The sequence below is a fragment of the Solea solea genome, chromosome 13, assembly GCF_958295425.1.
Source record: "Solea solea chromosome 13, fSolSol10.1, whole genome shotgun sequence".
NCBI classification, from domain to species: Eukaryota; Metazoa; Chordata; class Actinopteri; order Pleuronectiformes; family Soleidae; genus Solea; species Solea solea.
The window spans coordinates 18,102,759-18,117,766 of NC_081146.1; the positions used below are offsets into that span (position 1 = coordinate 18,102,759).

General features: G+C 40.9%; 1 protein-coding gene across 1 annotated transcript in view; it reads right to left on the reverse strand.

Annotated features, from left to right (window-relative positions):
* LOC131471314 (endoprotease bli-like) overlaps positions 1 to 15,008 on the reverse strand; it is a 146,857-nt gene that overhangs the window by 42,124 nt on the left and 89,725 nt on the right. Inside the window, exons 10-13 of the mRNA XM_058647813.1 lie at positions 14,556 to 14,728; positions 13,161 to 13,376; positions 12,429 to 12,532; positions 561 to 674 (exon numbers count right to left, since the gene is read on the reverse strand). Of these exons, the coding sequence (XP_058503796.1) occupies positions 561 to 674; positions 12,429 to 12,532; positions 13,161 to 13,376; positions 14,556 to 14,728 (607 nt within the window). The remainder of the gene's footprint in view (positions 1 to 560; positions 675 to 12,428; positions 12,533 to 13,160; positions 13,377 to 14,555; positions 14,729 to 15,008) is intronic.

A 15,008-nucleotide genomic window follows, 5' to 3' on the forward strand; every position in this document is an offset into this window, starting at 1 on the left:
TTAATCGAGAAAGTAATCGACAGATTAATCGATAATGAAAATGATCGTTACTTGCAGCTCTAGACCATTTACCAATTAAACTCCAGAGGGCCTCAAAGTATCAATGGTGACATCAATCTCCTCACTTTGACTGTATTTACTGAAAATGAGTCATTTTTGGCTTTACTGATTAAGCCATGTTTAGATCTCATTTCACCCAGCGACTTTCCTGCACTGCACAGAGGAAGTGATATGTTTTATGTCAAGACAGACACAGGCAACAGCAACAAGGCTCTAGTAAAACCAGACGACTGCAAACACTGAAAAGTTTCCTATTGCTCATTTGTTGTTGAGCAGTTTGATGGGATAAACACTTCTCCCCCCCCCCCCCGCCCGCCCTGTGCTGCAGGTACACACACACAAATGCTCCCTCTGTTATGTCTGATATTGTTTGATATTTCTGTCCACAGAGACCAAAGAGAGACAAAATAATAATATTAACAAACAACAAAACTTTGACGGACGAACCAACATGATCTTTTTGTTAACTAAAAGGTGTGTAAGTGTCACAGTCACAATACCTATGATGAACATGGTATCCTGCTGCATTTATGTTCCACCCTGGTTCTTTGGGGTTGGGAATCTTTGCTGTCTTGGCGATCAAATGCTGAACATCCCTCCACGTCAGCTCGGGGCTGGGGCAAGAGACATAAAACAGAATATCATCAAACACATCCTTCCTTCGACCCCTGTTCTACACCAAATGAAACCACAGTGGAAACACTTCAACTCTGTGTAGCACTCTGAAAAAGAATCCTGCGGGGATCTCGACACAAGCTCCCGACTTGTGTGGAAAAAAGGATGGAGCAGTGTTTTATGGGGCTTACAGCATATTCTATCAGCCACACATGTGAAGCTTATACTGTATTAATGCTGAGGTTTATTGATACATAAACTGTTGAGATGAGTCACTGCCTTACCTTTTACAGCAGGTTCTCTAGACATAAAAGCTGTTCAAGTCAAGCTTAAGGATTTAATAAGGTGTCACAAAAAAAAAAAAAATGTGAATCCAACAAAGAATATTTGAGAATTTAACAAAAGAGCCTAGAGAGTTGAATGTAGAAAAAGTCTTCTTTTAAATCCCAGGCAGGGGAATTCTAATAGAGCGGACTCAAGTGTCATGTCAAGCAATATACTAATGGAATCCAATTAAGACCTTTAAACTGCACAGAGAGCTGGAGGATATTAGCTCAGTTTTCTGTAACAAAAGACCAAAGGGTCGTCAACGAGGGCTTTTACTGGATATAAAAAGCATAAAGGAAATTGGGTTTTTCTGCTTTATCCACTCATTATTGTTCCCTAAGAAAATGACTTCAATAGAGTCGAAGGAAACCGCTCGGCCACCCATTCTGAGCAGCTTTTTCTGTCTGTGAAAGACCGTCTCCACTGTGTGCCTCAACATCTCTACACAAACTGTCTTTTCTACACTACAGGAGAGGGAAACAAAGGTAATTAAATACTCTACACATATATATATATATATATATACAACTATGTATACTACACAGATAAACTGTGTAATACCCCCCGCTCACTAATGACAACACTCCAATTTATCCGGTGTCTATTCAGCCACATTAAGATATACATCGTCATATACTTTATTTAACTGCAAATATGTGCACAAAGATGTGAACAAAAACAACAAAGAAGTGGCCTCTTCATTGCTGTTGGGTGTGAGGAAATATGAGACACAGATATAAACAGATGTAGTCCATTCACAGGTTGGTAAAGAAAAAAAAGAAAGAAAGAAAGAAAGAAAGAAAGAAAGAAAGAAGCAGAACAAAAAGTGAGGAAAGGTGCTTTCATTAGCAGCATAAAACAAATCCCCAGCAAGCAGTGAGAGCAGGCAGCAAAAACAACATGATAGGAATAATAGCAGTAAAACTAATAATAGACAGATAGAATGAAGCAAAACACAACACACAAACAATTATTTTAAGCTTTGATTTCAAAGGGATTGGAGTGTGTGTGTGTGTGTGTGTGTGTGTGGGGGGGGGGGGGGGGGGGGGGGGGTAGGCTTTGTACTCTTGAACTGTTGCTGCTCACTGCGTTTGCGTCTGTGGGTATGAGTGTGCGCTTTGTATCCTACATTAGCAGCAGCAGCAGCAGCGTGACTCTGTTGTGTGCACTCCCCCCACTTCTATCATCAGCAGCAGCAGCAGCACCACCACCACCATCACCCCTCTGGTGGAATCAGTGAAAGCCCCGCGGCCCCGGCTGGTTTGCATAAAGCAAACAAAATTAAATTTGCTTTGCTAAATCAAAGCATGTATGGTATTCCAAGCCGCTCTCTCTGGGACAAATTACTTCAAACAGCCTCCTTTGTATCATAACAGAATAAAAAAAAAAAAATCGGCCCAATCAGTGGCTTTCCAAAACCCTCGACTTGAGAATTAATTATTGAACTGTGGGCTTTTCTCTCTCCTCGTCCGTGACACAGATCTATAGTATATATTTTACAAAAGTCATTTTGCTCTTAGAAACACACTGTTGGCTGAAGACCTAGTTTACTGATTCTTTGCCCCCACAAAGGATGAGGATATGTTTCGGCCACAAAATGGATCTAAAAAGGAACAAAACAATAACAAAAAGCACAACCTGCCTGAAGAGAAATATCGCTTACTGTAACTCGTGAGGTTATTCACACAGAAGTACCACAATGTTTTCTCTGCACTGTCAATGCTCGAGTATGTATTTGCTGTTCTTGCTGTTGGAAAAGCAATTTTTTTATGGGATCAAATTAAAACGTATGAGCAATATCTTTGTTCCTCATTATGTTTGGGGGGAAAAAGCATTACAACCAATGTGTTACACATATACACATACAATATTTACAATTTACTATTATCACTATCAGAAAATGGAAAGCGTTTTCAAACTATAGAAGATGTACATGTTTTAGTATATATATGACAGATAATATATGATAAAATCATACAGAATAAGTTTACTTAAAGGTGATTTTTTTAAAGGATTTCAGCTTGTGCACCAGTTTCACCAGAAAGTGGCAAAGCTGAATTCCACCTCAATGCAAAAAGGTTGGGGATAAAAGTTGACATAATCTACTAAAGTTGACATAATCTACTCGCACACAAAATAGCTTTCCATTTAATAGCTCACTAACTAGCTTAGACAATAGCAAGGTAATAAGTTAGTGTGATTTATTTAAGACACATATTGATAGCATCAACTTAAGTTTCACTGACTCCTGCTCCACTTCACGGCAGCCACAGCAACTGAGAGCATAGACTTTTCCTGTGGTACAGACTAAGAGCTTTTAATGCCGACAAAACGCCAGTGGTTTTATTTTACAAGTCATTCATTCATTCATTGAGTCTTTTTTAACCGCCTGTCTTGTCTCTTGGTATGGTAACCTCCAAATACAAAACAAAAGGTTGATTTCGTTCCATGTGCAATTAATGAATTTAATCAATCAGCCAAATCATCTGTGACACTTTAAGCAGCACTGTATCATTTAGCTTATTTATTTATTTATTTACTGTTGCTGATATTTCAGGGAACTAATTTTGTCAGGTTGCGTGCAATATTTTGTGTTCTGTCTTGTGTTGTGTCTTTTTAACCACTGCTGCAAAGCAAATTTCCCCCTTGACGGACAAAAAAAGCTCTGAACTGAAATGAACTCTATCACTTCTCTGCCTTTGACATTGAGCTTAAGTGAACAGGGCAGAATTACGGTAATGTTATTCCCAATGCTGTTACTTACACCTGTGCTTTATTTATTTTTATTTATTTATCTTTATCACAGCAATGACACCAAAGTGGAATCCTGGACTGAAACAGCCTTTAGCTGAAATGTTTCTGGGGAAAAAAGTAGGATTCATTAGCTCCTGTTAAATAACAATAAGATAAACCTAAAAAAAACAGTATTCAAATAAGACTAAAAATTACAAAAACACGCACCAATATTCACCTCATGCATGATGATAATAACACTAGAAACTTAAAAGTGTGACAAAGGCCAGTGGAGGAGAGCTGTCAGTGTTTCCCACTGAAGGATAAGCGGGGAAAATGGGAACCGACGAGAGTAGTGACAACACTTTTACAAGGGCAGAATTAAAGCCTCTTGTCCAGAGTGTGCGCACAAACACATCCAGGCTGCAGGGGCAGAGTGCAACAATATATGAGCCTCAGCCAAACCATCGCAGCCTTCATCCCCTCGTCAGGGCTCACAAAGCAGCACAGCAGCCTTCACAGTGAGCACACAACTGTTTACAAATCCCCAGTTAATAGGATCAGGCCTCATTGACTGGGCTGCTCCAATGTGTCTGATGTAATCTATTAGCTGTATGATAGTCAGTGTCTAAGTCCAATCGATAACCCTGGGCCTCCATATTGCTCCACTGTGGACTGTTACTCCACTTTAGTGCTACTTAGAATGCAGACTTAGTGACTATAAAGTGTGTCAGAGTGTGTGCGTACATGTATTTGTTTCCTCTTCCTCTAGGAGCACAAACCGGTAGTCTTCATGACGACCAAAACCTGGTCCTAATGGCACAGAACTTCATTTATGAAGAAGGTTAAGATTTGGCGTAACACTTTGCAGTGTCTTAAAAAGGAAACCACCGTGTGTGTGTGTGTGTGTGTGTGTGTGTGTGTGTGTGTGTGTGTGTGTGTGTGTGTGTGTCAGATACTCTTCTGAGTTTTAATGTTGTGTAAACAGCATTGCATGTGTGCAATGCCAAATCATAAAACATGCATCATCTCATACTGAGGCAGATGTTAATTCTGTAACACCTTAATGCATGAATGAATATGGGACTGTGTGTGTGTGTGTGTCTCTGCATGTGTGTGTGTTGTGTAATCATGTTGGCATTTGTAATATCCATGCACCTACACACGTATGGATCGCATGTCTGCAAGTGTGTGTGTGTGTGTGTGTGTGTTTGTGTAGGCGCTGTGTTTGTGTGTGTGGGAGTATGTCTGAAGCGAGTGTAACTGGGTTTCCAATTAAGTTGAACCACAGGCTGGATCAATGCTACTCCTCTGTGTGCAGGAATGAGCAGCCCTGGGCCCTCAGAGCATGGTCCACGAATAATTTATCACTCACACTGGGCCCAGGCAGAGAGGAAGAGGAGGAGAAGAAGGAGGAGGAGGAGGAAGAAGAGGAGTCAGGTAGCGCAAGGACAAAGTGTCCAGCCCAGGGGAGTGAGAGACGGGCAATCGAGGGGACAGCAAGATGGAAGGGTGATGAAAGAGAGAGAGATCAGGACCCAGAGGAAAACAGTCAGCTCACGGCCATAAGAAGCGTCACACTCAAGACTCTTTTGTAAAACTACCATTAAAAATTTAATTCTGTAGGGATCAGAGCACCAGCCACAGCATTATTTGTACCAGTACATATTTTATTTACTGTATTAATATTGTGTTTACATCTTTTCACTCATTTACAGCCCAATTTATCTTTCTCTATCTATATATATATATATATATATATATATATATATATATATGTATATATATACAGTATATCTACTGTATGCACAGCTGTTTGCGCCGGTTAGATGCTAAACTAAATTCCATTTTACGGGTACTTACTGTGTTCAGTGACACAAAATTAATATAATCATGCTCCTGTGGCACATTTCCATGCCCTACGGGGAATTTTCATGGTTTAAAGTCTAAAACAACTTATCTCAAATTTCAGGGTTTACACTGATCTCATTAAAGAGGGAAATAATAAAGAAAAATGTTTAAAAAAAAAAAAACATCTGGTGCAAGGAAGCAGAACGAGTCCTTTCTAGTGCACAGCACTTTCTGATTTTAATGTCTGAAGTGCGTGGTGCACTTATTTTAAGGATCCATACATGTCAGGATAATATGTCCTGTGTGTTACTTCATAAATCCATCAACGTTCAGACGCATGTCACATTTGAGTAGAATGGGGGGATGGGAATAGGTTTACTGCCATTATGCTCACTATTATTTAAGATACTGTATACAACCCCTATGGGGCCGTGTTCATCGCAAGGACAATCCATACAATAGTCATTAGAATTCACTCTAAACCTGAAATGACAACCTCATGGTGGCACTGGACGAAAGGTTGGGGGGGGGGGGGGATCACCAGCGAGTCATCAGCATTCATTCACTCAGCACAACAATGTAATCAAGGCAATCGATACAATAGGTGATAATGGTAATATTTAAATGTGGAGCAGAATGCTAAAAAACTACTGCAAAATATAACAAATGACAAAAATACTGGTTTCAGTATAACCTGACAGACAAACCAACAGACCAATATTAGCCCTAGAGCTGTGTACAAAAACAAAAAAACTTAAAAGAAAATAATTATTAAACATGTATAATTTATTGGCTTGAACGGTTCCAATTTAACACATGAAGGGCAGCGGAAAACAATAAATATCACCACCCCCACGTCAGAAATAGTCTGCAGTCTTTAGTGATTCTCAGCGCATTTCATATTCTTTTCATTTTTTTTTGGAACAGTAACTGATGAAAAACAATCACCAACATTGGAGCTTGTTAGTCAGCGGAGTGTAATTTGCTGGTACAAGACAAGCAGCAGTTTAAAGCTCACGGTCTCATCCCAGGCAGCACATCTTCTACTTGGACACCTCCCATTAAGATCTTCTGCACAGCCATAACACAGTTTAGTTACAACCCCCCCCCCCCACACACACACACAGCATTTGTGGTTTTATATAGAGAGCGCAACACCAATCCACTCACACAAAACCATACATGCCAAAACACATATTGTATACACAAGAGAAGACCTACTGCGTCATATGCAACATGTGTAGATGAGCAAACATGCAGAAAAACAGAGACACAGACAAACAGCAGCACCCACTGCTCTGCAATTACACACATAAAGAGTGTCTGCAGCCTGTGCACCTCCAGAGTCCAATGTTCCCTCATCTCTGTCCTTAGTTTTTCTCTATTAATCTCATAGTAGCGAGGCGTGGATTGGTTATATGCTGCACATCCCTCTGTAATCTTGTCTTAATGTGCTGCACTCTAAGCCTAAGTGAACCCATTTGGAGCGACTGTGAGCAGACTGCGATTCCTTCCATGTTATCTGAACAAGTGTAACTAATGGGTTTATCAATTAGGCCAAGTCCAATAACGGCATGCCTGCAATTGCCTTTAAATACACTCCACCAGCGTGGCCCCGATTTCTGCACCTAATGAGTACACACAAACACACGCGGCTGTGAATGTGTGACTGCGCGACCGTGGACAGTTTGTATCATAGATGTCTGTATTTGTCCGTGTGTATTACTGTGAGTGCACACGTCCATGGCTCTATCTGGGAGTCACATGCATTTATGTGCATGGACCGTACACATGTAAGTTGTGCACATGTATGTGAGTGTGCACAAGTGCATAATGTATTTGCACCTGTGCATGTCTACAGTTGTGTGTGCATTGCTTAGTGAATATACTGTATGTACTGCAAAAGTGGAGATAGTATGTGATGTGAAATATTGACTTTTTGTCCTGGCACAGAATATGACTTAGCATCTTAAATGGGGCAAACACAAGCACATGCAAATACACACAGATGGGAACGACTCTAGGGTTTCAAAAAGGTCAGCGGAGAATTAAGAGACTTGAAAATGTGGAAAAAGTGTGAAAAAATTGTAAAACAGAACAGCGATGTGTTAGAATAATACATACTAATTTACGATACATAATCTTATACTGCAGCATATTTTCCACATTTTAATATTATTTAAATGTGCCTACAATGGACTAAAATGATCATTTTACTTTGAATAATGCAAGTGGCCCATTATTCTCAACAGAGTCAGCGTGGAGCTTTACAAGGAAGTTATTTTGATGTCTCATCACTAAACCATTAAATGTCTGAGCTGACCAACAGGTTAAAGGAGCAAGATTATTATACATGATCATTCATCCGATCCATTTCTGCAGACAGACCATCGAAACAAATTCAGCATTAGCAGAAAATCCAAGTAAAATAAGGCCAAATGAAATCAAATGTTAGGCTCCGTTCCAGGAAATCAGACAGACCTGCTTGTGGATGGACGAGCGGAACGGAGATAAAGTGACAGAGAGGCTGACATTGTGATAAAGTGAACAAACATTCTGTGACAGAAAGACTGACAAAGTGGATGAGTGAGGAATTGATTTGCCCGGATGGTTTGTTGGACAGCCGTCATGGGGGATGGATAGAGGCAGATGGAAACACACACACACACACACACACACACAGGCCAACACAGCCTTAGAGAGAGACAGACGGGCAGTGACACTCTGACACTGTTAGGGCAGCAACACGCTGGAAACCATTCTGATAACCTAGACATCAACACATGGTGAGCCCATTTAGACCCTCTGCTATTTTGTATCAGCACTGTATGTTGTAATTTTACCTGCTGCCAGCAAAAGACCTTCACATTATACTATAAATGACAGAAAATGGGCATCCTGGAAGCCTAGTGGTTAAGATGCGTACCATAATACCTCTGATTCAGTTCCTGCCACAGAATGTTGTTGTATATCCTCTCCGCTACTCTCCATGTTCCCTATGATTCATTCCACCACTAAATTGTACGAATATGAGACTCAAGGCCAGGGGGCAGATGTACATATGTTCGCGAGCGTTGTGTAACAGCAACTTTGTCAGGTCACAGAAACCGCATTCAGTGCAGTAATCGCCTAATTACCGCATATCACCACCCCATAACTGTAATTTGCAGCAGGTGGTATTAAAGTGCAATTGAGTGGGCCTCCCTTTATTCATAATGGAGCCACCTACCAGAAAAGTAAAAGATTACAGCCATCTAGAAGTTTCCCATATGCAATCAACCAAGGTCCCTGCACTACACATGCATTTAAGAGAGAGAGAATTTTCACTGCAAAGCAGATGTGCATATCTCCCCGCAGTTTGCAAACATACAGGCAATTTCATAATGAGTCGCTCATAATACATCTCCTTCCATTTTTTTTATTTTTTTTTACGCATTACTCCGATTTTCTCCTACTACTCTCCCATGAATGCACATGTATGAGAAGGAAAAGTGCAGTTTGCATTTCTGTTCACCTGCAGCTGACAATCTGCAGTTTTCCTCCACAATTTTTTTCAGCGCACGTTACATTAGAATAACGTCCAAAATGGGAACAAACATGTTATTACGATTGCCCCTTAGAGTCTGGCGTTGAACAGGCCAATAGTGGGCTAATGTTCAACAGCGGCAATGGTACAATGTGTAACATATTATATGAGAAGTCGTTACACTTCGAGTGAAAAACCTGACCTGGCCTTTAGAATTAATTAAAAATCAGGGGATATGGACTATCAGAATGGGTTTGAGATATGTGGGACCGGACCTTCTTCTCCACTCCACCTCTCCCTGACCCTCATAGGGCACCAAAGACTGTGCATGAAGATTTCTATATCTATAAAAAAAGTTCATTTTTAAGAGACATTTTATTATTTAACTCCATCGTGCTTTTATCGCTACTTGTTAAATTGTTTTTATTGTTACAAACTGTGTACACTTTGAGCTCATTTTGCAATGGAAAGTGCTTTATAAATAAAATGTATTATTAATTATTATATATAGTATATAAATATTGAACTCTTGCCTTTGCAGCAAGAAGACCCGGGTTCGAGACCCCGATCGGAACAAGGGTCTTTCTGCTTAGAGTTTGCATGTCTGTGTGTGTGGGTTTTCTCTGGCTTCTCCGGTTTCCTCCCACAGCCCAAAACCATGCAATATGGGGATTAGGTAAATTGGACACTCTAAATTGATTGTAAGTGTGTGTGAGAGTGAATGGTTGTGTATCTCTCTATATGTGGCCCTGTGATGGACTGGCAAACTGTCCAGGATGTACCCCGCCTATCGCCCTATGTCAGCTGAGATTGGCACAGCACCCCCCGTGGAAAAAAAAAAGTGAGAAATAATTTCAACAATTGCTTTGGTCTTATCCCTTTTCTTCATTTTGATGATCTCTCAAATAAATCCTGCTAATCTCTGAGGTAGCCTGTCCCACAGGTTGAAAACCATCGCTTCCACATGTCAATTTTGATGTTCTAGCAAACGTGCCCATCCTCCTGTCTGTAGATACGACGGCTCTGGTGGTTGTGGATTTTCTAGATGAGGCAGATTGTTTCTGATAAATGGGGATCAGAGAAAAAAAAAAAAAAAAACTCCAGGATTGCACTGTGGCAGAATATATGACTGTGTGAGTTTGTGTGAAATGTGGGGGGAAAGAGTGAGACACAGAATGAACAAGTGTGAGAAACAGACAAAGAGGGAGAGCGAGACCCAGGAAGATATACAGAGAGAGAGAGAGAGAGAGAGCGCACAGCTCCATAAAGACGTGAGCAGAATGCTGCCGATTTGAGCAAGAGAGGTGATATATAGTTTAGTCAGTAGCAGTGGGTCACGACAAAGCCTTTAACAGTAATGTCCTGGGAGTCGCCTTGCCCAGGGGAGCTGCGCTCCATTTTACAGCCGAGCAACTGAGACGGAGACGCTGTGGGATGACAGCTGGAGCAGTAAAGCCAGCCTCTAGTACCATCCATAACATGAAGGAGGCGTAGACGCCACTGATACCACCACAAAACACCAGGCCCGAGGCCACACCGACAGCTGGCGAGTTAAGAGGGATGAAGAAAAAGAGGGCTTGGGAAATGGCAGGCGAGACAAAGGAGGGAGCGGAAGAAAAAAGAGCGAAGGTGATATATCTGCAGATTTAGACAGAAATGGGGAGAAAGAAAAGGTAGGAGGAAAAATGATTTACATCAAAAGAGGGGCTTAAAAAACAGAAGGGAAAATGGAGGGGGGGGGGGGGGCGGCAAGGTGAGAAAAAGCTCATAAGGGTGCAGGATTTAAATTCTCACACCCACTGAAATAATTATTTAGTCAACTCCCCTGTGTATTTGATTAGAAAATCTTAAGTCGTTTTCATAACAGTGTTTTTAAAGTCATTGATAAAAGTAAAAAATGTAAAACACTGACTCTCTTCGGGTTCAGGGAAAATGATGGATGACTGGTGCTTTCATTAGACAATTCGTTAATATAAGAAGAAAAAAATCATTATCATGCGATTAACTGCAAAGATAATAATAAATCAGCGAGTTTGACTTGCGACAGAAACGTCTCTGTGTTACAGCATGGAACAGGAGGAGGGCGCTGTACTGTACACTGAAGGTTTATTAGAAAAACGAAAGGCTAATGAAGCGAGACTAATGGTGATTTCACGCATACACTGCAACACATACACTGTACTTTACACAGAGGAGCTGTACATGTGAACACCAGTGTCTAAATGAGTTGAACATTAAATGGACCTGATGTCTTGATAGCACACAGTCACAGTGAAATGTGTGCCAGTGTGTGTGAACGGAGCAGGTCGCTGTTTATAACCGGGATTATTAACACTCAGCTCAACCAAACTGACTTGAGTAAGATTGTAATAAGCTTATATGCGCTAAATGATAATTCTGACACAGTAATGTTTACTATGTATACTGTTCATAGGCAAGGTATGATAATATTAGATAATTAGCTTTAAAACTAAGGTACACAAAGGGTTTTATTTTTTATTATTGTACGGTTTAAAACCAAAAAAAGAACATTTTTGCCCTTAAAAAAGTCAACTGATGAATAAAATAGTCTTTCTGAAGACACTGATGAAGTGACAACATTGACTTTCTGGTGGTGTTTCCAGAAAAAGCTAAAGAACCAACAAGAAAATCAGGTTTAATACTTCATACATGACCTTCTAGCACAAAACTGGAAGAAGGTCATTCCCAAAACTGTGACTCTAGCAACAGCATATCCATCTTCTACCGCTTTATCCTCCACACGAGGGTCGCGGGGGGGCACTGTGCCAATCTCAGCTGACAGACATGTAGGGCGAAAGGCGGGGTACACCCTGGACAGATTGCCAGGGCCAAATATAGAGACAGACAACCATCCACTCTCATTCTCACAGTCAATTTAGACAGTCAATTGTCCAATTTACCAAATCAACATATTCCATGTTTTTTTGGACTGTAGGAGGAAACCCAAGAAGCAGAAGAAAACCCACGCACACACAGGGAGAACATGCAAACTGAATGCAGAAAGGCCCTTGTTTTGACTGGATCGAGAACCCAAGTCTTCTTCCAGGAAATGCAAGAGAACTAACCACTATGCAACAGCACATGTTAGAGAAAATAGCAACAAAGTTTGGTAAAAAGCAAGCACAGGAGTTTAAAAAAAAAGGGTTAGAAAACATTGGCACAAAATGGGTCCACCCATAATCAAAAACCCTAAAATCAAATCATACAAGTGTTCTAGGCCCTGAATTAGTAAGGTATTTGTTGTTTCACTGTCGTGACAGTGGCGTGTGGTGCAGTAGTTCAGGTGGACACTCACTTTACTTCCAAGACCAGAGCCAGAATTCCTGCAGCAATTGGAGCAGCACTGGATGTTCCTGGGAAGTGTTTGACACATCCATCGCCAGTGTTGGTCACAGTCACCTGGAGACCCAACAAAGCAAACGCAGAATGTTACAAATGTGTAGATGTTGTATGTGGAAACAGGTTAGAAATGGGCTTCAGAAGAACTCAGACGAGTCCTAACAGTGTAGCAGTTACTCTTTTAGCAGCTTTTCTTACTATCATTAGAACATGTCAACACAACTTAAGATAATTGAAAAAAAAAAACATGTTGTGTTATGTTTGAAAACTTCCTGTTGTGTGGCGGTGGAAAAGGGCAGACATCTCTGCAGACTGTGGTAAGATCACACTGATAAAATTGGCCTTTCTGTTGCCCAGGAGCCGCAGTTTCTTCCTGGCTTTTCACTGTTACATCCCCCATCAACACCTCGACTTCTTCCTCTAACTATCTCAGCCACTACAGCCATGCTTTACCTCCAATTAACACTCGTTTGGCTCTGTGAGTGTGTACGTGAGTGTGTGTGTAATATAGAAATAACACACAGGTAACTGCTCTTTAACAGGCTTCTAACAGCTCACAACAGTCAAAGAGCAGGGTTGTTGGCACACACACACACACACACACACACACACACACACAATGTACAGAGTAGATTTGTGCTCATTAATGATCAACTCTGTTGTGATTCATTAGCCAGTACACACTAACCAAAGGCAGTGAGCCTCCCACATTCGCCCCAGTTAGAGTGACAGCCGCAACCCCGGGGCAGGGCTCGCCGTAGTAGGCGGGCTTCCCTGTGTGAGTGACAGCGCCGATGGCGATGGTGTGGATGGAGTTAACGTAACCGTCTGCACCGCAATGATCCTGTTGCATTCCACCGTTACCTGCCGCCCACACAAAGAGGCTGCCCTTCCCACCTCGACCCTGAAACACAAACATAATAACGGAAAAAAAAAGATGAAAAAAAAAAGTACAAATTGGATCCAGAGCAGAGCATTACACACACACACACACACCTACTGTTGTTGATCCATGTAATATATAATAACAATGAAATAGTATTGACATAATGTGGAACTATTATTACTATTATTGTGTGTCCTGAAATCTGTACTTACAGATGCAAGAGTATCTTATCACCATGTTCTCGGCTCAAAAGCATGAACTTTAACATGAAAAGCCAAAGACACTTGTTAGTGCACAGTTAGCAAATTAGACCCAAACTCCTAAAGTAAGAGGACAAGAAAATGAAGCTGTTTTCAGAGAGCGCTGAGCTTAAAACATTATTTATAAGAACTCAGAAACCATGGCTCCACTTTAACTGGAGACACCAGGCTATTGATATTTTACAATACATTTTGTTTTTTAAGTTTATGTATTTTCTTTACTATAACAGAAATAGGTTTGAAAACTTTATCACAGTGTAATAAACCTTTTCCTGCCTGTCCGACAGTACAACTACTCTGCACATGGACTCAACATTTAATGATAATTACTCGCATTATAGTTTGGTGACCCATGATATAATCTTATCACTTCTACAGACAGCGACACTAAATTCTCTCTCATCCAAATTCACTCTCATTCATAACTGGAAATATGTACTTCTCTACCCTCCCTCTACTCTCTCACTCTACACTGTTTAATAAGACTACTGCCCTTGTCCCAGAATACAGAAACTAGCAGGAAATCAATTTGCTAAATGAAATGTGTCCTTTCAGTTTGTTAGAATAATGTCAGGCTAAAGTTTGACTTTATATTCAATTCTTTGACCTGGCAGAGCACAGACTCGGTCTCCTCATCAATCCACATTCAGCATGCGGTGCTTTTGTTTGTTTACCCTGTCATTGTCATCATCATCATTTGTAAACATAATGTTCTTCATATTCATTAGAAACAGGAAACAGTAAAGAAAGAGAGCTTAGTTCCTGACTCCTGGATAACTAGGCATGGACATTTACATGATACGGTTTAAAAAAGGGAATTAGCATCTAAATGTGGAAAGATAATCCAATGTTGTTCCAGTGTGAGCTGTGCCGACAGCATGTGTCTGCTGTGTCTCTGACAGACACACGAGTGTGAACTTAGAGATGAAAGCCGTGCCTTGTGAGTTCCTAGCCGGAGGGCTTGCTCTGTCAGGCTGTGCGGCCCATCCACCTCGGCCCCATCGTCCCGCGGGCCCCAACTGCAGACATAGATGTCGATGAAGTGGATGTTGAAGGTCAGAGCGGTGGCCTCCATGGCATCCGTGACAGAGCCGTTCAACAGATGGATACCTGGACGGACGGAAAAGGTCACAGAGGTCAGGGTTCAGAGGGAGGTTTGCGTTCCAAATATAAGATTGTGAGGAAATGTGTTGCAGCGTGGGGATGACCACAGACAACAGTTGGTCATTTTTCATTTACTCACAACTCATCAAGAAATGTTTTTACAATAACTACATTTTTAATCCTTGAACATCTAATGATGGAACTTAGAAACATTCATTCATTGTAGGTTTTTTAATCTCGATGAAAAATGTTTTCACCTATACTGTTCTAACAATCTTTTTTTAAT